At 39.3% G+C, this 25,859-nt stretch overlaps 3 protein-coding genes and 1 long non-coding RNA gene across 4 annotated transcripts in view; 1 reads left to right on the top strand and 3 right to left on the bottom strand.

The window, feature by feature from the left end:
* Nucleotides 1-4,065: 4,065 nt before the first annotated feature.
* LOC129362036 (uncharacterized) lies at nucleotides 4,066-6,086 on the bottom strand. Its single transcript, XM_055033343.1, has 3 exons — nucleotides 5,959-6,086; nucleotides 5,530-5,822; nucleotides 4,066-5,432 (listed from the first exon to the last, which is right to left on the bottom strand). The coding sequence occupies exons 2-3, from the start codon at nucleotides 5,732-5,734 to the stop codon at nucleotides 5,197-5,199; spliced, it is 441 nt and encodes a 146-aa protein (XP_054889318.1). The 5' UTR covers nucleotides 5,735-5,822; nucleotides 5,959-6,086; the 3' UTR covers nucleotides 4,066-5,196.
* Nucleotides 6,087-7,001: 915 nt separating this feature from the next.
* LOC129362283 (uncharacterized) lies at nucleotides 7,002-11,143 on the bottom strand. Its single transcript, XR_008606204.1, has 3 exons — nucleotides 10,666-11,143; nucleotides 10,005-10,085; nucleotides 7,002-7,757 (listed from the first exon to the last, which is right to left on the bottom strand). It is a non-coding gene; the product is annotated as an uncharacterized LOC129362283 (long non-coding RNA).
* A 1,414-nt stretch (nucleotides 11,144-12,557) lies between these two features.
* Nucleotides 12,558-17,061, top strand: tm6sf2a (transmembrane 6 superfamily member 2a). Its single transcript, XM_055033882.1, has 11 exons — nucleotides 12,558-12,925; nucleotides 13,083-13,199; nucleotides 13,737-13,840; nucleotides 13,919-14,016; nucleotides 14,099-14,199; nucleotides 14,286-14,368; nucleotides 14,464-14,588; nucleotides 15,179-15,280; nucleotides 15,362-15,454; nucleotides 15,537-15,656; nucleotides 16,201-17,061. Exons 2-11 carry the CDS (start codon nucleotides 13,108-13,110, stop codon nucleotides 16,408-16,410), a joined length of 1,128 nt encoding a protein of 375 aa, XP_054889857.1. The 5' UTR covers nucleotides 12,558-12,925; nucleotides 13,083-13,107; the 3' UTR covers nucleotides 16,411-17,061.
* Nucleotides 17,062-17,975: 914 nt separating this feature from the next.
* Nucleotides 17,976-25,859, bottom strand: part of LOC129362031 (neurocan core protein-like) — a 47,253-nt gene continuing 39,369 nt past the window's right edge. The window contains exons 15-20 of the mRNA XM_055033338.1: nucleotides 24,786-24,837; nucleotides 24,528-24,634; nucleotides 24,152-24,234; nucleotides 21,620-21,764; nucleotides 20,492-20,674; nucleotides 17,976-19,315 (exon numbers count right to left, since the gene is read on the bottom strand). Coding sequence (XP_054889313.1) covers nucleotides 19,197-19,315; nucleotides 20,492-20,674; nucleotides 21,620-21,764; nucleotides 24,152-24,234; nucleotides 24,528-24,634; nucleotides 24,786-24,837 — 689 coding nt within the window. The 3' untranslated portion in view covers nucleotides 17,976-19,196. The remainder of the gene's footprint in view (nucleotides 19,316-20,491; nucleotides 20,675-21,619; nucleotides 21,765-24,151; nucleotides 24,235-24,527; nucleotides 24,635-24,785; nucleotides 24,838-25,859) is intronic.

Raw genomic sequence — 25,859 nt, 5'->3', positions numbered from 1 at the left:
TTTTGACACCAAGAACTTCTGGGTACATGGAAGACTGAAAAACATCTTTAATATGTTCAGCTCATGGAAAAACTTTGTCATTGTAATGAAGAAATAGTATGAGTGTAGAGCAACTATTAGCCTAAAACAAAACATTCTCTTTCTATGTTTTGAATGTGCATTCTGCAAATTCCTCAAACTTTGCTTTTTTGTAACAGTTCACTCTTCCTGATGATTAGCTTAAGTGTATTTAATTGGCCCCACATGTTGCAAAGGGACTTTTTAATTATTTCACAAGCAACAAGAGAAAAATTTTCACTTTCTGCAATTAATGGAAGGTTTTGTGAAAGAGTGATGACGCAATGTCATTTGTTATTCATCTAGAATTGTATTTATAACATTTTAGAATATTATAAGGACATAAGTTTTATTTTCTTTTATTTTATACCTGAAATTAATGCATTTATCAAATATGACAAAACTAGAACATCTTTGTCCGAGAGCACCACAACCAAAAGTTAACATCATTTTAAATTGCCACATAAAATATTATTTATCTTTTTTTTTTTTTACTCATCTTCAGAACCCAACCGAAACAGCAAAACATACTAAAAGATAAGGTGAATTATAAACAATAGTTGGAGTCACACATTTTTTTAACTACTCAAAACCTGAAAAACACAAAATTAATAATTTTCTATATTTTCAAAATTTTTAATAAGCAAATAAAAAAACTTACATTGCTATTTTTACAATTTAAGAGAAATTGATGACTGTGTAAAATCTAATATTCCATGTATTACTATTTTATCTGCAAACTCCCAAAATGCGATTATCTTCAAAAATAAAGATTCAGAATGTAATGCTTTTAATGTAACAGGTTTGAAAGATGAGTTATAAACTTTAATGTATCTTGGTACTTTTTGGACTTACTGGAAAGTTCAACTCCAGAAAACAACAAAAAAAAGATCACAAACGTAATACAGTCAGTAAGTCTGTGAGTATTTATGAATAAAATGTGCCAGCTCGCTTCTTACTCATAGTAACATTATAATTACAATTACTGAAAACGATGTCCCTCTGAAAATATATTAAAAGGTAGTTGGGCATCGCACAGGCATGTTACAGACGACACTGGATTCTTAACTGAGTCCCCAAAAGAAGATTAAAATTGAGTTCTGGGTGTTTTCCATTCAACACTCAGAGCTTCTGCTGCTTTCTTTGTCTTTTCAGTCTGTCCTCTACTTGAATTTGTATTTGTGTTTTTATTTTTTGTAATAATTTCTGGCTAAACTAGGCCTAACCACACATTGCGTCCTTTTAGTAGCAAAGATGCCGCTCATCATGCTGGTACAACAGAGCACACTGATGTTTTGCAGAGCAATCAAACACAGTAAGGAAAAGAGTCTCACCTGCTCAAACTGCTTGAGTGTGTGAGGCTGAAGAGGAGGAGAGTTGTCTGCTTCATCACTACACAAATCTAAACAAGAGAAAGCAGTCAAATTAGAAAAAAATTACCAAAAAAACAACTAAAAAATAAAGTTATAAAGTTTATCTTTTTTTACATGCGGCTGATTAAATAAAGGTTTACCTGTCATGTGACCTGCGGGCTTAGATGATGAATTCCCCTCCCCAGTACTGTTAGAGGAAGAATGAATAGATAAGCAGAGAATGCACTGAAAAGTCACTCATGCACCTATCTATTAATCCACACTATTTTCTAAATTAAGCAAATTGCACAGGATAATTAACAGCTGACCATTCTGCATCCAGGAAGAATACATTTTGAATTAAAATGCAACAATTACTTTTCACTAAAACAGCAGGATGTCTTTTTTAAACTTAGGGTTGTAAAGCTCATTGGGGAGTCTCAGCGGGGGAGATATGTGGTGTTTGGGGAGGTTGGGGTCAGAGTTCAAATAATCCTAAATACCAACTGCTAAGCAACCAGAACAGAAAGTTCACATCAAGGCTATGTTCTGATCATAACCACAGTTAATAGGAGAAGCAGTGAATGATAAACACAGAGATAATAGTGCCTTGCAAAAGTCTTTTCAATGTATTATATGATATGACATAATTTATAAATTGTATCATTTTATATATATAATAATACTGGAAAGCAGAGAAAGCGATGCATGGTGTTTAAAATACCTTAAAGCAAAAAAAAATCTGAGAAGTGTGGTAAATATTTGCATAAAAGCATTAGCCTGAGTTAATACTTTCAGAAACATATTTTGATGCAGTTTGATGTGGGTTTTTCTAAAATTTTTACATAGCCAGAGATTTGCGTTTTTTCAGCCAGATAAGATGGAGGAACTGTAAATATTGATTCTCAAGCCTTTCCACAGATTCTTGTTTAGATTTAAGTCTGGACTTTGACTAGACCAGACAGACCTGATGAACCACCCCTGCCTCAAATGTTTTGAAGCTTTTTTTTTTTTCCTTTCAAGATGGCTTTGTGATTGCCTGCTTTCATCTTCCCATCAACTCTGGCAAACTTTTTTCTCCCCCTGGATGGAGGAGAGCATCCCAACAGCATGCTGCTGTCACCACCATGTGCACAGCGTCATGTGCAGTGTCGGTTTTTCTCCACCCAATTTGTGTATTTCTAAAAAACAAAACAAAACGAAACAAAAAAACAAAAACAAAAACAAAAAACAATCCTTTGTGTTGGTCTATTTAAAATCCCAATAAAAAGCATTTGTGTTTTTCACTGTGATGTGGTAAAAGTTCCACGGCTGTTAAAGCTTTTGCAAGGCTGTTGATGCACAGTTAATTAAACAGAACTACTAGCCGGACAGACGCATCACAACATGCAGCAGCAGAGGCACTTGTGCACACTAATTTGCAAAGACTTTGCTAAGGTCAGAGCTCCACACCGAGCCAATGCATGGTCAATTCTCCTGGCAGCTGCTGGGCCATAAAACATAAAGACAGCTGCTGCGTGGCAAAGATTTAAAGCTTCACCAAGAAGGAGTAGAAAGGGTCTAAATGTAGCTTAAGTGTTGTGGGCTGGGCACTGCACAACTGTTTTCTGAATAAAAATATCTGCGGGGAAGCCCAGTAGTTAGAGTCCTTATTTCAACATGCTTATACTTACTCATTTGATCCCCATCATTTGTTCTGCTTTACCATTACCTGAATGTACATCACGAAGAAATGTCATCCAACCAGCTGTGTTAAGTGCAGGCCAAAAGGAGAATTGGTCCACTTTCCCTTTTACATCCTAATGTATGTCCAGTATTGCAAACTAGGTCAAATTGTGCTGCATAACATTCAAATGTAGTCCCTGTTAAAGCGTAGGTTTTATTACATCGACTAATTGAGAAACACTAAAGACAATACCGCTGTTAATGTAAAACAGCGGCATCATCAACTGCATCTGATTTATAGAGCATGCAGTGATAGAGTCGGCCACACATTGTCAGCAGAAAAGGCCCTGCTGTGTGATGTTGGGCTGAGCCAAACATGGCTGGTAATGAATAAATAAATCAGCTCCATTCTGTTGCAAAGAGGCGCTCATATTAGCCTGATCCGCGGCGTGTCAGTTGCGTGTTGTATAAAAGGTGAAATAAAATAAATTGGCCAATGAGAACGCCTCCTGTAATGTCCCCCCCTCCAGTCTTTCTCTCTCGCCTCACACATTCCGCCTCACCTCTCTGAATTTCTCCAGATTTGCTCCGGCGACGTTGAGCTCCAATCCATAAAGGCTGCTCCTTCAGTCAGCGGACGTCCATGCCGCAGAGCCGCTACCTTCAAACCGAGTCGCTCATTGCTGCCGGTGGTCGGTCACAGAGGGGCAGGTTATCTGCAGCGGCGGCGCACAGCGCAGGATGGGAGGGGGCGTGGGCGCGCTTGTGCGTATGTGTGCGTGTGAGTGTGTGTGTGTGTGTGTGTGTGTGTGTGTGTGTGTGTGTGTGTGTGTGTGTGTGTGTGTGTGTGTGTGTGTGTGGGTGTGTGTGTGTGTGTGTGTGTGTGCGGGGGTGTGTGTGTGTGTGTGTGTGTGTGAGGATGCGCGTCCCCGACCGTGTGTGAAAAAGGAGGTTAGAAGACCCCCAAAAAGAAACAGAGCACACAGACCCCTGCAAGAAATAGTGGCTTTATTCCCAAATAAAGGGTTTAAATGTCCTTTAAATCCTCGCAAACATGTTGCAGCATGCTGTTCACATCACATGTTCTAATATCAATATGCCTGAATAGACAAAATATTTCTAGAGTTTTATTAAGGTGGCATCATGTAATTTTTAAACATTTTCTTGACAAAAGTCTTTGTGGCAACAGAGAGGGGATTAAGAAGTTAGAGTCAATGAGATTAAGTCAATATCTCCATATTTTAAACCAATTGTTTTTTCTTCATATTAAAAAAAGACATTATGTGAGCTGGTTATTCACAGACAATAAGATTCACTTTTTTGGCAGCACCATCCAAAAAACAAAAAAAAAAAAAAAAAAAACCTAATCTCAGAGAGCTCGTTTTCTTTTTTGTTAAATCTTCCGTACCACAGCGCCCTCTCTTGGACAGTTTCTGGCCAACGATTATTTCTGTTAATGCATTACTCAGACTAAAGTCATCAACACGAGAGCATGAGACGTTGCACTTCTCAAAAAATTACAATTTTATTTTAAGGTCAAATAATATGTTGCCTTCTTCAACCTTACAAAAAAAAAAAAAACAGGCTTTATCGCTTTTAATAACTAATAATTTTTTATCTACAGCAGCATTCATTGCTGCTGAAGTACATTCAATAACAATATTGTCCCACTTCATTAAATGAACGTCACTTAAATGGAAACAGTGATGCAGGACATCCACCCGAATTGATCAGTTCAATTTCCACCAGTACGAAACAGTAACATTAAACATTGAATTAAAATGTTTAATGTTACTGGTTGTTAATTCTTGGTTGTTAACTGATATCATCAATGTTTACACGTTTTTGTGAGAGTCTGATAACTAACGAGATATTTCCAGTTTTCTAGATTTTTTTGAACTTATACTAATTAACCAGTAGATGGCAGCGCTGCACCGAAGAACAACACTTACCAATAAGCCCGTTGATGGGCTTATTGGTTCATTATTCCACCTCTTAAACTACATCAAACCTGAATGTTTTCAGCAGGAAGATATATAGTTTTAGATTTACACATAAATAGCTAATGTCTCATAAATAATTAATGTCCCAACTCACATTTGTCATCATATCATTAACATGACTAAGATCTCTTCCCAAAAACAACACGAGGTCCTTTCTTGGTGCTCCGAGGTTCTGTGGAGATGATCCAAATTGCAGGTGCTTTCATGAAGTCCCTGTCCACCATCTTGTTCTCCTCTGCCCGAGCCATTGCCTCCAGTTCAGGTGAGGTTTCTGGGGACCAGTCCGCCATAAACTTATCTTTGGCCTCACAATAGTTCACCACCACTTCGTCAGGCTGCTTCCCAAACAGGCAGTCTGGAAACACAGAGTGAAATAAGGGGAGACGCAATTAAAAAAAATACAATTATCTATTGTCATCAATAAACTAATAACAGAAAATACAGTAACACACCTGCAAAGTCATGGATGAGGTCTTTGATGAGGTGGCCAATGATGGCATAAAGAACAGACACCACAATGAAGACGGCTATGAGAAGATAGATGACATAGGTGGGGAGATGGACTGCATCCCGAGAAGGAGGAACATAGGACTCATAAAGCACTGTGCCATCTTCGTCCCTGTAACGAATGTTTAGCCTCTGCAATGGTACATCCATTGTTGTGTTGTTGCCTGTTTCTAGTCAGTGAGTTCACTCAGTATCTCAAACCCATTGGTGCTCGAAGCCTCCAGCATGAGGATTCAACCTGCCAGTGTTTTCCATTAAAAAAGAAAGAGAAAAAGAAATCATCACCATCAAACCCTTAAAACACAAATCCTTGTGTGCGGCAGACCTGCATTTTGAAGACACCTGGAAAAAGCAAGCAGCATAAACGTTCTTACCTTAACAAGTTCTTTATTTCTGACGTTGCTACGGACAAACCATATTGCTGTCCATGGAAGCAGCACTCATAACAAGATAAGCTGCAGAGGCTTGAGGTACTTTGCTCCACGTCAGCAGAACGTCTCAGAGCTCATCCATCTATCTATCTATCTATCTATCTATCTATCTATCTATCTATCTATCTATCTATCTATCTATCTATCTATCTATCTATCTATCTATCTATCTATCTATCTATCTATCTATCTATCTATCTATCTATCTATCTATCTATCTATCTATCTATCTATCTATCTATCTATCTATCTATCTATCTATCTATCTATCTATCTATCTATCTATCTATCTATCTATCTATCTATCTATCTATTAATCAATCTATTAATCTATCCATCCATCCATCCATCCATCCATCCATCCATCCATCCATCCATCCATCCATCCATCCATCCATCCATCCATCCATCCATCCGTCTGTCTGTCATGTACAATAACTCCTGGTGTTTATGTATATGGCAACCAATAGCATGTTAGCTAGTTTACTAAATATTTTGTTAGTTTATTTAAAAATAACTTGTCTTTGGATTAATTTTTTTCACTTGTTTGAATGAATGATGGGAAGACATTGTTCATCTAGACTGAAAAGTATATAACATGGATGATATTGGCTGCACAGGGTTCACGGTCTACAGAAACAAGATCACCAGTGTCACAGCGACCTGTCTGTTACAGTTAGCTGTTTGTTTACCGAAAGATAACTTCAGTTCAACTTTCTGCTGTGATTTCAAAGTATTATGAAAGGACATAGTTTATCTGGGCATAATAATGGCCTTATTAATAATGTATTTTATTAATAAGGTTCTTGTAAAGCTAACTAGACAGCTAGCATTTAAAAAAATAAAATGAAATACAGTCGGTGGTCAATATGTAATGTGGACAGTACAGTAATCCCTGACCTTTATAAATAGGGCATCGGCTCTGACACAAGCAGGTATTAGAGGAAGATAAGATGGATTAATGAAAGAAGACAAGACACAACAAGTCATTTATATTACTAGTTTATTTACCGGAACAATGCTTAGTTCACCTGGACAAGGAAAGTGATCCCTTTGGTTTTCAGTAACATGTGATAAACATTTTTTTTTTAAATGCGTAGATTTTCATAATTTTCCTTTCTACTTTGTCAACAATTGCTTTTGAAACATTTGTGACGAACAAAGAACTTACATCTGAAATCAATCGATATTCACATAATAAACTATTATTTTACACTTCTTATATTACATAATGACATGGTGGATCTTGACTGAGCTTATGGATACAGGGTGCGTTAACCTACTTACTCTAATTAAAAATGAAAATAAAAGAGAGCAAGAAAGAGCACAAACTATCACTACACATATCTTATTTGGCTACAGCAAGGAAAGTACTGCAAACACACACTGCATTTGATTAAAAACTGATCTGAGCTGCTGCTGAGATGAACTGATGAAAACTCAGAGAGAGGTGACAGAAGGGGCAACGGGGCAGGCGAAGGTCACACTATGAGTTGACATCCTTTTCTCTCCAGGGTAAGATGAAGTGATGGCACTTCTCAGCGGAGGAGGGGGAGATGGGTAGTGGCAGCCCCCGTCTCCCTGGTAGAAGCCCGGTAGCAGGATCTCTCTTTCTTTCTCCATCCTCAGCTTATCTCCAAACTCCATCAGGTTACTAGAAATGCTGAGTCGCCGTTCCTCCTCTATTTCTGCCTCATCTCTCTCCGGATCCTCCTCCACTGGTTTAGGCCCAAATATCCAATCTGTCAATATAGAGCAATATGAAGTTAAAATTAAATACATTTTCTTATTTCTTATCTCTTTAAATTTTAAGGGGGCACTTAGGTGACATTAATGCTTGCTTTACTTACTCAGTCTGCAAGAAAAAGGTAAGATCACCTTGTTGCAGAAATCTAAAAAAGATGCTAATCTTGTATTTTCTCTTCAAAAATTTTGACATTCATTTGAGCAAATAATTTATATAGTATAGTACTTCAAAAGTGCCTCTTTAAGATCTCATTTCAGCAAATTACACAACTGTTAGGTTGTATCATTCACCTTAAAGGACAAGCAATCACATAGTGGTGGAGGATGGATGACCACTGCACACAAAACACAAGGTACATGTGAAGGAAGAATAACATGTTGAAGCCAAAGCTTGTGGGTGGAAATGATTTAACGTCACCACAAACACATAATTGGTGGGAAGGTAATCGGTTCACAATGTTCCCACAGTCGGGTTACCTGCCAGGTCATGCATGAGGTCTTTAATCAGGTGACCTACTATGGCGTAAGTGGCCACTACAATCAACACCGCCCCAACTAAGACGTAGACTACACTGCGAGGCAGGGTGATTGCGTCTCTTGCTGGGGGGATGTAGTCCACGAAATAGGCGTCTTCTTCCTCTTTCCGTCTGGAGAACTGGAGGAGATGTCGATGCTGGAACACCAGCTGTGTGAGGTTCAAAAGTTGACCTCTTCCTGAGTTCAGGGGCAAATATGGCAACGTGTACATGGCTTTTGACACTTTGCTAACAGGATTGTCAGATGAAAGAAAGTAGTGAGGCTTTAAGGCTGTTCCTTTTGGGGACGATGCGTTTCTTCTCTGCACTGTAAATATTCAGAAAGAGGTTGGAGGAAAACTGGACATCAGTGAAACTAAACATTTTCAGCAGCTGGGGCAAATAAACAATTTAGGAGGAGGGTCGCAGTGCTGAGGAGGCTTGTAAATAAACAAACGTCTTTTCGTGGTGAGAGTTCCCTGGATGTGAACGTTGTACCGGTTCTTATATTTTTCAGAGACATAAAATCTGGCATTGCTCTTCCTACTCACATGAGACTTTCTAGGTGCCCTAGGAGCATGAAACTGAGAAGCAGGGGGAATGTAGGACAGACAGAGTTAATAGGATTGAGTGAGTCATAGACCAATATCAGCTTTCCATCTGCAGGGATTAATGATATCTGCGAGTAGAGGTGGATAGTAATGCGGAAAAGAGGCTTATGGTCATAAGTGACCGGGCTGCACACAGAGATACTTACAGTGTCTTAGAAAAGGATTCATAACTTTTTAACTTTTACACATTTTTTTCACACAACTGTACATAAATTTCGATATATTTTGTTGGAATTTAAAACGAGTAAGTCATTGTAATGTAGGGAGCAAGTTGATTTTCTTATAAATAAAAATCTAAAAAAACTGGAAAAATTAAAAACAAAGACAGCCATAATTTCAGTTTATGACAGTAAACATGAGGAAGAAGGTGAGCTGATTAGATGACTTTAATTATTTGACCTGCATGCCGTGGGTGGTGGAAAAAAAGTAAACACATCAAACACAAAGTGAAACATGGCGGCGGCATCATCATGGTGTGGGATACTTCTCTTCATAGACACTGGAAAAACTGGTCAGGGTTAAAGGAATGATGCTCAGAGCAATATAGAGGACAACCATGAAGGAAAGTCGGTTGGAAGCTGCTAAAGAGTTTCCAGGGTGGAGGTCTGACTTCCAGCAGAGCAACCCTGAACCAAAGGTTTAATTCAAAAATACATTTTTTGTTACAATGACCCGGAGAGAGCAAAATCTAAGAATCTGGTAAAACTTGAAAATCTATTCAACCCTAAAGCTGGTAGAGGTTTCTCAAAAGACCTTCTGTCACATATAATCTTATTTGACAATGAAACACTTTGGATTTTTGTACCACCTAACATCCCAGTGTAATTTTCGTGACTTAAATGTAAAAACAGTTTGAGAAAAAGAAAATTTTCCCACAGCTTTAAATAAATAAATAATTGCCTTGTATTCATCTTGAATTCCTCTTAGACACAACAGGTCTGCCTCTGGTGTGTTGTGATAATTTGACATCATGTCAAATTATTTTAATATCACACAGTGATTCATAACTTCTTACAAAGCCCAATTCTGCCTCATGAAATGTTAGAAAAGAGCAAAAAAAAAGTCACCATGCTGTCCCACATGAAGAAAAATGAAAAAAAGAGATGGATGAACTTACCAGTGGTTAGAAGAAATCACCGCTGCTCATCTTTTTGCTTTGATCAGACTCCAAACTGGCTTAAACTCTATAGTGGTATCTCTGGAAGCAAAGACAGAAAGGACAGAAAACGGTGAAGGTCAGGTAAACAAGAGTTATCGTGGTGAAACTCTGACTATTTCTGCTTTTCCCCACAAGAAAAGCAGTAATTTCTTTTGTCCTCACAGATCTATGTGCCGGATCTCTAAGAAGAGGCTGGCGTCGTCTCGGGTTTAGACTCTCCCTCTTTTGGCAACTGCAAATTCTTGAAAAACTGGCGAGTGAGAAACTGCCACTCAATGACGGTGATGCTAACGTTAACGAAGAGAATGAACCAGGAGATTGGGTGCATGCCATAGTAAAAGACGGGAGCCATGAGCAGAGGTGAGGAGACGACAGGGAGGTCAGGCAGAACCAGCGGCCAGCAGGCTATTAGAGGCTATTAGAAGAGCAACGCTTTGTGAGTGCCTTTATCAAGGTGTTCTTCAGTAATCCTTGACAGGATTTGGTTGGCATAAACTCACAGTCACCAGCTCTTCGTTGAGTCATCAAATGACAGAATAGAGAGGTTCATTTCAGGCCACCCTAACAAACCACTACCAATATGAGAGACGATAAGGGAAGAAGACTTCATTAAAATTACCTGTTAGGAAGCTTTCTGGTGCATTTACTTGAAAAGACAACTTTCCCCAGGTACAAAAAAAAAAAAAAGAAGCTGAAATCAGAACTAATTCTTCTCCACAGAAAGCGCTACAAGCTGAACAGCCCTTACAGACTAGTCTTAAGCAAAAACAGCATCCAGTCACTCAGTCGGGCGCATCCATGCTGCGGCGCTCAGGCCGGGGTCACTATCTTCTTTGGCTTGTCCTCTGGCTCTACCATCCACTTTAGGTAAGCGTCACCCAGGATGAAGACCCAGTAAAAGACGGTCAGAGATGTGTTTACGGTCATGATGCCGATGATCAGAGGATGTATCATGGTGGCAGTCTGGGTAACACCTCCAAAAAAAACTGTGTCAAATCAGATGAAACAAAGTGTGTCTGGTGTGTGGGTACAGAGTTGACTGTGTTTAATCACCTCGCCGCCTGCTTCTACTCTCTTCCTGAACTCTCCACCCCTCTATACTCTCTCTAAGTTTCAGTGGAACAGCAGCCTAATCCTCTTCAGCAGCTTTGTTGCAGAAGATAAGGTTGCTTTGACTGCATCCTTGCAGTGTAAATGACATTCATTTGTCAGAAGGTGTTGCATAATGAATACGTATTCTTCACAATGAGCCCTTAAAGAGGATGGAAGCCAATATTTATTGAAGGAAAAGTGAGTGAATGTGCTTCAGATTACCATGCGACTGACACAAAGGAATAATCTTGGTTCTGGACATTATGTTCTCTGTCCGATATAATCCACAATTTAATCAAGACTGAAAACATCAGACGCAGGAGTTCTTAATCATGCACCAAGCAGGACAGATGGATCCTTGAATGAACCGCAGGGACCACCGGAGATGAGACAACATGTGCAGATCGACCTCCACATGTGCGCCTACAATCCACCAGCTGTGTGGCGTTAGAAAGCAAAACCGAAGAAATGGAGGTCAGCATATTAAAAGGAAAAACACACCAACAGATAGGCAATTCTCACAAACCTCAAAGTTCTGTGTTTAACCCCAATAAGTAACAATCTACTGGTGAGTGCAAAAATGAATTACGTTCCCTAATTGGTGTCTTTGTATTGGTTTTGTGTCTAGTTGGACATTAAATATGTCCCAAGTGTTTGCATGGTGCACCAATTATCCGACTTGTTTTCATTTTCTTCAGGTCACCGTCTTGATTAGTGACCCAGTAGCATCTTGTTGTTGAGACATCTATTTCTCACCTGATCTGAAAGAACTTTCTCACAAGCACCTAACCACGCAAGACTAAAAACCTTGTCTTATTATGAAAAACAATATATTATATGATCAGGATTTTATTCAAATTAACCCCCCAAACCAAACATATTAAATTATTTAATAAAAAAACAACAACAACAAAAAAACTTATCAAATTGGGTCAATTTAATAATTACAGAAGGGAGTCCAATTAAATAAATAAAGAACATTAAATGGAGTGATTTTCTGTACCACTGATTTTGTCTACTTACAAAAATATTGCTCATTTCAGTATGAATAGCACAGAAGAGGATTAGGACCAAATGATAGAAAAAAGTCAAAATTCTGACTTTTTTTTTTCTCAGAATTCTGAGATTAAAGTCAGAAATTTTTTTTCGGTGGCTCTAATCTTCTTATCTAGAATAGTGGTGCCATCTATTATGAGCTGCACTGAAGAGCCACAGCCGATAGGTGAATAGAGATTAACCAACAGGGGGCAGTGTGTGCAAACCTGACCTGCTGTGAAAATGACAATAATCTCTGTATCTGCATCTTCTGATGTCTGTACTAAAAAAAATGCGCTTTTATATAGGAAATTTTAGAGGTAAAAAAAATAATAAGTAGTCACTACAAGAACGAAACTGCATGGTTATTTGACCAAATAGAAAACATGCTGTTCTATTGTCATGCTCAAGGCAGACAATAGAAACGCTCCTCTCTCTGTTTTACATCTCGAGACGGTAAACAAGCCGGAGGATCCAGGCTAAATGATGAAATGCGGTAGCAACAATAAACCACAAGGTAATAGTTGGTTAGTTTCTGTTTAAAGAGGCATTTATATTTATATATATATATATATTCATCCCTGTGCTCTGAGGGAACCTGCGAGAGGCAGCAGCGCGCTGGGAGGCCTTTCTCTCTCTCTCTCCTGTCTGACAGGCGCCAGAGGAAGAGCAGTCCTCCGCTGAACTTTGAAACGTACAATCTGATAGCTGGCGTGTTGGAGCGACGCCGTTGCCTCATCGCAGACCGAAAGGTAACGAGTGACACTCCTTTAAAGCCTCTGCTTCCCATCTGCCGCACTGGAGAGAGCCCCGGGCCTTCGTCATGCCTCTTTATGCCGCCAGTGAGAAGCTTTAGGCTGGGAACGCTTCTGTCTGCAGCGTGTGTTTTGTTTTTTTGAAACACACCAGGAGCTTGAAGAACACGACCACAGAGATGAAGCCACCGGTGGAGGTCAGCGTCTTTCTGCTCTCTCTGTTGGGCCCTGGAGTTTTATTCACAATGAATCAGATCCCAGCGTTTCAGGAGTAAGTTCACCATTATTTATTTATCCCTGTCTCCACTCTACAGGTGGTTCTCTTTAATTTTAATTTTGTTTTTCTGAGCAATTTGGATCCCCCCCAAAAAAGAAGGGGGAAACACACAACAGAGAGATCGACGTATGTCGCTTGTTTATTTCTGATCTGATCATTTTTGATGAATGCGGCTCGCAGATATAATGAAATCCCCCAGAGAAAAGGTCAAGCTGTGACCACCACGAACTGCTGACTTGACAGTATAGCCCAGCAGTCAGGCGTTCAGACCAGCTGCAGTGAGGCTGATAGGAAAAGGGCAATTGAAAATGAAAGCATGACTAATATTAATGGAAAGTTAGGTGGAAGAAAGAAGGCTGAAAGCAACATAGATAACAGCAGATTTAGCATTTTTGGCTGCAGGCAACAACGAGCTAAACAATAAGCTGAGCACAACCCCACATTTTTTTTAATCATCAGACATTCATGCTTATTTGCTTGAACTTGGATAAATTGTGAACTTCATCAGATAAATCATTGTTCCCACCATAGACCTCTTCCTATCCTGGGAATGGGAATGTTTGTCCTGGGATCCGTTCTTCTTTTGCTCATCCTCACAGTGCGACACAAAACAAAAGTGGACCCATTGTTCTACGGTACAGACACATAGCTTAATGTTAATGTGCAGAATAATTAAGTTGTTCTATTATTTCATTGGTTTCCTCTATTTGTAGTATTTGCAGAGTTTACGTTTGGCGGCGTGGTGGGTTTGACCAACGCATTACAGCAGGACGGGTTCATCTCCGGCTTTATGGACTTCTACCTAAAGATGGTAAAGTAACCAAACTCAGATTTATGCAATTAATCTTTTCTTTTAAAAACATGCAAACACAATAAAACGGTATTTTGTGCAGGGTGAGCCTCATCTTAGCACCTCCTATGCTGTGATGATGTCTTATTGGGAGGTTGTTCACCTCGTCCTGTTGCTCGCAGTCATTCACCGCATGTTTTCAGGGTGAGCCGCTGCACCAGAACCATCCCAGGTGTTTCACTGTGTGTTTTCACCGTGGTCCCTGATGGAGTCTGTGGTTTCTTTCACAGGAAGTCCTACCGAAGCCTGGGTCTGTTGTGGGCTGGGTCCTCCATCGCCAATCAGACTGTCCTTATTCCAGGGGTGGTAGTTGGTGAGAAACCTTTAACTCCTCTGATTGGTCTGAATGTCTCTCTTTGCAGATTAAAAACATATTTATTTATTTATTTTGCTTCTTGGTTTTTGCAGGTAAATATGGGTCCAACATCCGGCTGGCCTTTTGGAGGAATGCCCCTTTCTTCTTGATGTCTTTTTGGGCAGCATCGCGGCTCTTCAGCAGACCCAGAGAGATGCCGATTGTCACAGCAGACCAGGTACAGTTCTGTCTCAACTCTAAGGATGGGATTGATTTGTTTTATTGATCTAGACATGCTTTCATTAGTCATAGGAAATATCTATTTTATGATTAAGAAGCTTGTCGTTTTTTTTCTTCCACATTTCAAAATTTTTCCTAAACCTTCAATTTATAAGTTATTCCACATTTTCAAAATGACTAGCCTGAAAATATTTGTGATTAAGTAGCTTAATATCTGTCATATGTAAGAATTTTTAAAAAAATAGAGATATTTTTGAAACAACTAGACAAATTGAGATATTTCAATAATCAAAGCTTTTTTAAACCATGTTGCAAAAAAGAACAAATAAGATTGATTATTAATGCAGAATTTGAGTAGCGGGAAGAACTTCAAATTTATTGTAGATTTATCTTCTTTAATTTTAATTTAATATTACAGAAAGTAAAAGGTTCCCGCTTAACTGATTAGACCTTCAAATAAGGTCATTAACGTTCAATCAAATTTTGATTTAAAAACACAAATTTATTGGAGTTCAATCACAGTGTTGGATTATTGCATGTATTCTATAATCAGTCGCTACATTAAGTTATGTTGTTTCTTCTGATCAGATCGCCGCAGAGCAGAAGAAAGGTCTGCTGTCTCGACCTGCCGACCTGCTCCTGTCGCTCCTCCTACTGGGAGCTGTGGCTTTCTTTGTGTTCAGAGGCTTTGTGAGTAACAGGCCTGACTCCTTCTACAGACTCATTAGGTCACAGGTTTGAATACTTGTCTGCCCTGCTGTTTTGCTCCAGGTGGTGTTGGACTGTCCTCTGGACGCCTGTTTTACCTACATCTACCAGTATGAGCCGTACCTCAAAGACCCAGTGGGCTTCTCCAGGGTTATGGTCAGTCCAGAAACTTAAAAATGATCCCATGGCTGAGATCAGAACATCCTGTTCACAAACTATCTCATCTCATTTATTGCAGATGCTGGTGTATTTTTTCTACGCCGCGCCCCTGGTGAGCGTTCTTCTCTACGGCCTGAACACACCTGGATGCAGCTGGATGTTGGACTGGACCATCTTCTTTGCTGGAGCCATGGCTCAGGTACAGAGCATTGCAAAACAATTTTTACTGGGATTTTATGTGACGGATCAAAGCAAAGCAGCGGACAGCTGTGAAATTAAAATGACAAATCTTGCTATTTGTTATGTAGGGGACACAATAAAATGCAGCTAGACCTCCTGTAACGTGTTGAATAATAGATGTTTATTAGAATGGTCCAGTCAAAGTTGAGACCTTAATCTAGCGGAGAAACTGTGGCAATAATGGTAATATATTTCTTACAGAAACTCTCCAACCTTTTCAATTGAACTAGAGCTTTTGTATAAGAAGAATGGGTTGAAAATTCATAGATAGCTGGTAGACATGTATCCTAGAAGATGTGCAACTGGGATTGTAGCAAAAGGTTTAGATGTCATTTTCCTTCCATGTCTCCATTATCCTTAGTTTAAAGATTCTGTGCCTTGAAAACAAATGGAGGAAATGGATACTTTTACTGTGTGTGGTGTAACTGTGTTTCTATTTTTGTTGTTACTGTTTCTCCGCCCCTTGATGACCTCTTCCTCCTCGCCTGCTGCTTCACCCCCAGACTCAGTGGTGTCATATCGGAGCATCTCTGCACTCCCGTACTCCCTTCACGTACCGAACGCCGGCAGACAAAAGATGGCCGGTTATCGCCCTCAATGTGCTGCTCGCCGTCGTGCCTGCTCTGCTGGCCCTCCGCTGCCGCACCAACCCGGCTTTTTTCATGAAACCTGTTCCCAAGGGACAGAGCAACGACGACAAGAAGAAAAACTAGGACCGCACACCTGCCACTGAATGACGAAGAATACGTCACGTGTTGAAAAGGCGAATGCTTTCAGGCGAGTGCACCAACTGAAAGAAACGGTCCTCTTTTTCTCCTCCTAATCTTAACCCAGAGGAGATTTAGAAACTTTGCTCTCTGGGTCAACTTTTTCAAATCGGCCATCTCACACGACACTCCCTCTGTGGACTGTTGGACCCTGATAAAGACGTGCCGCTGATGGAGGTGAGGGACTGCCATCAGATCAGCTTTCAGGCGGCTCATTCAGATACCTGGTCGCAAAATTTAGATTACGCATCTTGACCTGACAGTTCATTTACACGTGTCTGTGTAACCCAAATAAAATTCTATTTATTTCTGCTTCTTTTTTTTTTTCTTACTGTTGTGAAAATTTTATTTGACCATTTTTTAAAAACAAGTGTGTGAGACATTTATTGATTTTCCATCAAACACAAGTGTGTGTCCTCGTTTTCTCGTCTAAATAGTCCAAAATGATCTCACTGCGGGTCAGAGTTCACATTTTTGACCTTTTGCTTAGTAAGTTAAACAGTTCAAAAACCAGATTTATTACTTTCTGCTGTCCCTGTCGGTGCATCTCAGTGTTTCATGTTGTGGTTTATTTTGTACAAATAAAGAAAAAGTAACACAAAACTGTGAATATTTTTTGCACTGATGAGCAGGAACATTGATATTCTCCCCTTGTGCTCCTTGTTGTTTGTGCCTCTAGAAAATCATATTTAAAAACTTGAAATGACTCAGGCTTTTATAGATTTACCAATGCTGTTTCAGCACCTGTCAATATTGTTCCCAAGCAGAAACGTATTCAGCTGCGCTGCGCAGAGTGCACCTCTTATCAACCTGATAAGAGGTGAACCCTGTAAATGGGTGAGCTGTTGCATGTGGTTGTCACATTCACAAAAAAAAAAAAAAAAAAAAAAAAACACTGGGCAGGAGTCTTATAGGTTACAAGTGTTGAATTCAATGTGAAAATGGATTTAATTAATCAAATATGTGTCAAGCAAAGTGTGATTTTTTTTTTCTTGAAATATCTTGTTTGTAGAAATGCAAAAGGTTGAGGACTGATTTTTGTGGTTGAATCAAAAGTGCAATAGTTGAAACTAGAGACTGTTAAGCTGTTAAAACTATAGGCTGTGTCAAAGGTCATGGCTTCACAACACGACTGCCAGGATTTTTCATTCAACATTTATAGCTTCATTATGAAAGTCACTGGTTGTTTTCAGTTTCAGAGCTGTTTTTATTTTAGCCAACTTATGTGCTTTTTTTAAGACTAAGCACAAAAGAAAATAAACCGCATAAGATGACTGCAGAAGAATTTGATTATTCAATAGCATCAATTACTAGGGATCTTGTTCATCCCTCAACACCATTTTAAACCATTTTAAAACCGGCCTATTATTTTCCTTCTACTTCTTAGTGATGGTCTATTTTGTGTTGATTTATCAGATAAAATTCTAATAAAATTCAAATAAAGTTCGCACGATGCAGAAACTTATCCAACACCTATGTTGTTGGTCTCCATTTAAAGAAAAAGTATAAAGTTTTGCTTTTCCTTTTGTTCACTTTATTAAGAATGAAACACAACAGCAAGACGAAAAGTCATTGGAACACCAAAAAAGTAGATGACTGATCCAATATCAAAGGGACTAAAGAGACAAAATAGTGACATTCTACTCATCAGATACACAGCCGTGCAAATTTTCAAGATGTTTAGCAAATCCGATACAATCAAGTGTTTAGCTCAAGCTTTTTCCTTATCCCACCCACACAATCCGCTGTATGTCTATGGGACACGTCCATTAAATCATTCTGAAGGAGATGATTTGAACAAAGTCCAGCAATGGATCAGCTAATAACACAGAACATATTTACAAACCAGAGATTAGAGAAAAATCAAAGGATTTGCTACCAACTGGTATAGAAAAATGTTGTTACACAGACTTCTTGGAGTGTAAGTACAAAAAAAAAAGCTTCTTCACTAGCAGATCATCCGTAATAAATAGCAACATTACACAAACAGCACGTATTAGAAAAAGCATGTCAGTAAGAATAAAACAGAGCAGCTATTAAAAGAGCTTAATGAAGAGAAAAGAAAAAGCAACAGCTCACAGCAAAAACACAAACAGCTCAGGGTTACAAAAGAACGCACGCTAGCCTGCATCGTAGCCTTCTGGGGGAACAGAACACCAGGACGAGTTCATTTTTGTGTAGACCAGTGGTTTTCAACTCTAGTCCTCAAGAGACGGTGTCCTGCAGCTTTTATGTTGTCCCTCATCCAACACACCTAAAGCAAATGACCGAATCGCTTCCTCCGTATTCAGTCAACTCCTGCTAATTATTTGAAACAGAGACGCATCAAAAAGTTGCAGAACTTTACACGCGCTGAAGACCACTGATGTGGAACAAAAGATTGAGATTTGATTTTTTTAAAATTTGACATTTCTCTAATTTTCCATCTGACATGCATACAACTCACACACATTTACACACTGATGTCTATCTGACAGAAAGGGACAGGGTCATCGTTAATTAGGATGACAAGTTAGAAAGGTATTCGCAGCCCAATTAAAAGAAGCATCAAAACAACCAAACTCAGAGATCGGACAGTGGAGGTTAGCTGTATGTTAGAGACTGTATGTTATTTATCAAAAGTAGTAAAAGCTAAGCTGAGAGCAAGGGGAGAAGCAGGAACATGGGAACTACTCTCTTCCTGTACGGGCCATGGTTAGCACCTAGGCGTTGCGGATGTTGTATTATTTGGTTCAGTAGTAGCTTTGAGCGTCCTCTCTGGGTCTGTGGCCTTCTCCTCCGTGTCTCCTGTTCCTGCGATGTTCATGGTGCTGGTTGTGATGATGGCGTCTGTACCGGTGCGAATGTCGAGCTGGAGAGAAAACCGTCAATGTCAGTTTTCTTTGAACAAAATGTTTCAGTGTTGGACACCAAATGATCACAAGGAGAAATAAAGTTCTTTTTTTTTCATGCTATGAAACCACAAACTCAGACGTCACAGCACAGCAGCTAAGAAAAGAAGAGAAATTGTGTTACTTAACCTAGGATAAATAGCTACTTTATTTAAAACATAAAATAAAGGATAAAATGAAACAAAGAATGTGACAAAAAATAATATTCTGTAATTGTCTTTTAAATTGATCCCATGTGGTAGAGCAGTTCTTCTTCTGAGAGAATCTATGAGCTCTAGTGCGATTTGGGTTAAGAAGCAACACGACAAACAAACCTGACAACATCACATAGTGAATTATTTCCTCATATAAGAGAATATTTTTATCCTTTCATTGAATACCTGCACTGAAAAAAAAATAATTTCTTGTAATTTGATTATTTGGGATGGTTTCTAGCCGTACACAATTGGCTCAATTAGAACTTATTCAATTAATGGCAATTCCCCCAAACTTTTGGGAAAATAGATGATGTTTTAGGACAGGGGTGCATAAGTCCAGTCCTCATGATCTACCATCCTACAACTTTCAGATACATCCCTGCTCCAATTCATCCGCAGGCCCGTTGAGAGTAGGATGACTGCTGTTGAATTCAGCCTATTGAACCCAGTCTGCTGGACTTTCCATCTAAAAGTTGCAGGACGGTAGCTCTCAAGGACTGGACTTGAGTACCCCTGTTTTAGGAAGTACTTGGCTTTGGTTTTGGGATCATTTTATTGGAAGTGGCAGGATTCAGGAACCATATAAGCTCTGAAAAGTTCCAAAAAGCCCCTAGAAAATTTTCTAATATGTACTTGATAAGTTCCAGAAAATACCCAATAATTTCTAGAAAGTGCCATATATACCTTCCTGAAGGCAACTAATAATATCCCCCCAAAAAACAACCTTTCAGATCAAGGAAACAGACCATCCCTTTAGTTTAGGTTCCTGGAAAGTATCTGGGGAAAATAGCTGGTAAGCTGGTAAGGATGCAGGTGATAAGCTGGAGGAAAGTTTCACAGAGATTAATCTTCGAGTTCCTAGAAAGCTTTAGAAAGTTTCAACAATAACACAGTGTTCCCTCTAAGACCACTGGCACTGGACCACAGGGTCAAACTCACACTTTGTGCAGATGATCCTGGGACGCTCCCAGCTGCCGTCGGCCCGGCAGCGAGAAGTCGGGATGTGGCGTTGGTAGAAACCCTCAGAGCATTGGTAACGCACCACAGAGTGGATGTCGTAGTGTGACCTCCGCCGGCCAATCAAATGAGCGTTTTCCACTGCCGGCGGGGTCCCACATAACACTGTCAGAAATATTTCAAATCACATAAATTAACAGGAGACAGCTGAATAGATATTCTGTGTCCACTGTTTCTTTTTTAATGTAGGAGGAAAACATTTTAAAGTCACTCTAATGAGAGACAGTACACACACTGCCGCTAGGTGGCAGCCTTGTTGATGAATCAAGCTCAAGTAGAATCAAAGGGAGGTTTGAGTATGTCTCTGCAGAGGACTAATCTAAGAGATTACAGACAAACAAACACACACCTTGATCTCAAACACCCTGTCCTTGTGTTTCCTCACTCCTTTAGCACTTCATAACATTACTTCATGTCTTAAATGCACTTCCTTTGCTTTCTACAGGCTCTATCTGCATTCACAGTAAGCATGGTTCGGTCCCAAACTGTGAGGATGAACACAAAGGCAACCTGGTGAAAAACTGGCCAGAGGACATTTAGATGATATTTATGAACCTGGCAATAACCGCCAATAACTGCAACATCAGTTCTGGAGCTGGAGTGAGCATAAATGGGACCGAAGGCGCCGATGGGAGGAAGATTGAGATTAATATCACTTTCTCTCAAGAAATCAATATGGGTTTAGGCAGAATTGCAACTTCACTTAAGTGTGTGTTTGTCATCAATTTTTCTGGGTCTTTTAGGGGATGAGATAGTGTCAGTAAGGTGAAGCTTTAGACTTTGGGTCAAGCGAATGAGAATTTTTACCAAAGTAAAAAAGCAGGAACAACATGAACAGAGAACAAAAGCTGGTGATGAGCACTGAGGACTAAAAGGAGGCCAGCTGGTCACACACACAAACACCCATGTGGTGTTTTTCTTATGAATTATGCATTTTAGATAGTGAAAAAACTTTATTGATTTATTTCCTGTGAAATTATGAACATTGCTTTCTGAAGTTACAAAGACAGGGGAGGCTTTCCCAGGTGATGTGAGCAGATTGTTCCCTACCGGTGCCTTTCTTGCAGATGTAGGGCAGATTGTAGTTGCAGGGCACGTCGTTCCACTTGCCATCCTCATGGGCAATAGTCACCACACAGTCCTCACCGCCTGCGAAGAAATTATCTGGCTGGCTTTCCCTCCAGTTCTCATAGACCTGCACAACAACAAACAGCAACTGTCAATATTTGCTTTTATGTAAGTCCTGCAAGAATGGACCATTTAAAGATGTGGTTCGAGTGGGTTCAGTGAAAAGCAAAAAAGCAGTTTTCTTACTTGTAGTACATAAACCCTTCTGGAGACTTCATTTAGCATAAATACCAATTAGCTGGCTCCCCTAGGGCAAAGCTATTTGCTTGTTGGTGAAGGATGAAGGTGAAAGTAGATCTCTACTGCCTTAAAACAACAAAACAATCCCCAAAAGGTCGAGGGGTTTTTATGAGAATATTGTTTGATGAGCTTCTAAATAGCAGCTGCTACAACTAATCTGTATGTGTACAAAATGAAGATGCCAAGAGACTTTTTGATAAAACTAAGAAATAATAATCAACCAGAATCTCACTTCAGATTTCCTGAATTACCACTTTAAGGATGTTAATGATGTGATTTAGAAGAATAATTATGAGGTTTAGCAAACAAATGCGAACAAGTTGGTATTTTAATTCAATGTCAGAGTATGATACTCTGAAAAAGTGTTTCCACCTTTATTGTGCCATAAATCAGCTCTGATCAACCAAGTTGCTGTTTTTTTGAGAGATAAATCACCTAAACAGAGTCATGAAGTAGGCTTACAGTTTTAAAAAACTAAGAGATCGTAGTCTGGAAAGGTTTAGGAAGTCTAATGCTTTGTATGCTTTGAACTGTCCTTTGAGTGGCCAGCATATCTAAACTAAGGTCACAAAAAATGCCTGTGTTCCATAAATTAAATTCTTATTTAGAAAAACTTTTTCACTATTTATCCTGGTTATGTTTGTCTGATTTAAATTTGTAAATGTTTACATGACGGTCTGAAATATTTCACATTCTTTCTCACACTCCACCAGAACGTGCTTGCGTTAAACATTTATAGGTGAGGAAGAATGAGCGTGTGGCTTAATCATAGATGAAGGAAACCGAGAAGACGACGACACGAGGACTCAAAGGATTGTTCAGCCATCTGGTGCCTAGAAAAATTAAATTTAAAAGAAAAAAAAAGTAAAAATGAAACAGTAATACCACACATTTCAGAGGAAATGATTAGGGGAAGCTCTCCAATTAGCTATTTTAGAACATACTAACACAGGGATTAAGACAGGCTTAAAGGGATTTTTTTCCTACTTGTTTCTGAGAGTGTGAGGATCTGGTGTAAAGATCTTCATGAGAGACGGTGTGGGCTTTTTTTTTTTTGGTTGTGCTGATATTCATTCTGCTCATTGAGGACATTACATCTTTTACTTTATGAAATATTCAGCTTTTTGTGATTTTCTTGGACCCCATTAAAATGAAAAGAATTTCCCCTAATTTCTGAAAAATTTTGCAAAACTCTTTGCACTCTTTTACAGCTAACTACTTCCAAATACTTTCAGCTGGAAATGCCCTTCAAACATTCAAATATACTCATATCGTTCAACTACTTCCTTTTATTTCAGCTTTTTGATCATCATATTTTTGCTCACATTATACTCAGTCTTCAGAAAAAAAACATGGGTTGATCTGGTCGATAAAAAGATAAGCGACAATGGCTCACTCGCTCTGAAGGACCTCAAACCTGCTAACCCTACTTCTCATTGGACCTGATCTCCTTATGGGCCCAAATAGAGAGGACTTTGCTAGTTTTGGTCTAAGCCAGGCGAAGCACCAGGAGCCAAAGCTAGATCTTGTTGCTCTTCCTCAGCCTGACATCAGGACATTTCCAAGGTTCATCACATAATGTGGTGTCAGCTCATTGAGGTCCTTGGTCGGAGGCAGGGACAGTTTGATCTCCATCATTCAGAGTTCCGGTTCAAACTTGAGGTTTGAAAATTATTTTTGAAGGGGAGATTAAGGCAGAACCAGAACTTGGTTGAACTATAGCGGTTCTGATCTGGGAATGCCTTGGGAAACTCTCATGGCGTGTTCACACCAACCGCATCTTGAACATCAGGTGCGCCTGGTTTACATTCAAATCTATGTAGAGACTCATTTTGAGCATTTAGTGCGGCACAATTTGTACCGTTTGGAGCTTTTAACGCATCGAGCGTTTCCAACGCTCCACATAGACTTTGAATATAAACCAGATGCGTCTGACGCTCAAAACGCGTTTGGTGCGAACGCACCGAAAGTGCACTTGCATCAAACTTGAAGCGTCAGATGCGTTTTTGATGTGCGTAACGCGTTTGGTGTGAACACTCCATCAGAATGAGCTGGAGTATTTTGTAAGGCCAGTTTTTGTATGACACTAATAGATAGATGACCATATATTATCCAAATTTTCATCTCGGCATTGATATTTCCATCAAGTAGGAATTAGTGCTGCCCGCATCTTTTAAAGTCTGTTATTTGTGTAGTGTGTGTGTCGTAGCTGACCAGATCATTGCCGTCTGTCCACTGAAAGTCCTCCTCCACTGTGCGATCATTCAGACCGATCCAGGCGTTATCATGACCAAGACCTAAAAACAAGCAAGCAGTGAAAGGAAAAGCTTTGTTTAATCACCCCAGCTATCTGATTTTAACAGCTTTTTTTTTCAGTTTTATGGGATTTGCTTAGTTTCACTGCCTTTGTCTTTGTTTTCTCCTGCATTAGACTCTCAGAAAAGAATGTTTTTATATCCTGCTTCAATTTTCAGCACCTATTTGATTTATTTTAAGTTATTGTGGTTCTGACTCAAAAGTGCAGCAGTAATAATTTTTGACTCTCTCTCTCTCTCTCTCTTGTGTTACGTTTTTGTTGTGTCACACATACCGTTAATGAACTCCTGCTCAGCGACAGAAAGGACGCTGCTGAGATGGGCACTGTGTTCTCTGCAGTCCTTCTCTGCATCCTCCCAGGTGTGTCTGTGGCTGAAGTACCTGTGAGAAAATAGCGAATCTACATTTAGTACAAATTCTGGTTAAAATAGTTATTTGTAGGCAAATAATGGACAATGTGTGAACAAGTGAGGAATACAAATGAATGATATCAGCTTTTTCTTCAGCATCGTAACGTAATCTGCTCTCATACCTGTAGCAGTGGCCATGAAACTTCCTCCAGCCATGCTCGCAACCTTCAACATCTGAATAGAGCGAGAGAGAAATGAGAAGTAAAACTAATCTCCCCCTCAAATTACAGTTAAACGTAGAAGGCCAGAAAATCATTAGATGAAAAGCCTGTGGAGGATGCGAGGACGAAGGAGTGTCCTGTCTCATTTGGCAAATAAAGACTAAACTCTATGACTGTAGCATCTGGAGAAGTTAAATACTTGCACCATAATTGTATGTGCCTACTTTCCATTCACAGCACATGTGGCCCTCTATCTGCACTATTGGTATTCATTAATAACACCAAGGCCTGTGCATTCATTTATAACTGCAAAGTTCAAATATTCATTAATTCTCGTTAAGCTGGTGCAGACGCATGCGGAGAGGCTCTCACCTGGGGCTGGATGTGACTGGAACCAGTGAGGTGAGGAGTCATTACACCTGTATGTCAGAGTGTATTGTGATGAGTGTGAATTGTTTTGTTTTCTGCTGATGTCAGTCATTCTGGCTGATAGAACAATTAATCTTTAGCTTATTTTTGTCAACTTGTCAACTGAAACATGTGTCACGTTATCTAGCGTTGGTTTCTAGATTTTAATTCATTCTCCTGATATATACTTTTTAAAAAAATTTTTTACAATCTTTAAAATAAATACAAATATATATAAATTTTACATTTTAACATTTCTTGTTTTGAATTTTTTTAAAAACATTTCGTGTTGCAACCACAAACTTCAATGTATTTTATTTGTATTTTATAAGGTCGTGCTACATAAAATAGTGCACGATTGTAAACCAGGGGTAAATATTAGGTCTGATTTAGGTCTGACTGGTCCGTTCTGATATGTCATTATGTTTTGATCTAAACCATTCCATTTTTTGTTGATTTGGACTTGTCAGTTTCGGATAAACATTCAATCAGCGACTCTAATCTTACTCTTCCAAAGCATAACATTTTGTTGACAGAAACTCCTACCTGAGTTGTGGATTTCTGATTTCTTGGTTGTTTAACTCTTTCCTTTCACAGCCTGTCATTCTGGCTGGACGGCCATGTTTT

Source organism: Poeciliopsis prolifica, unplaced genomic scaffold, assembly GCF_027474105.1.
Source record: "Poeciliopsis prolifica strain line A6 unplaced genomic scaffold, Auburn_PproV2 SCAFFOLD008, whole genome shotgun sequence".
Lineage (NCBI taxonomy): Eukaryota > Metazoa > Chordata > Actinopteri > Cyprinodontiformes > Poeciliidae > Poeciliopsis > Poeciliopsis prolifica.
Note: the sequence above shows the minus strand (reverse complement) of the source record. Positions and strands in the feature narration are given on the sequence as shown.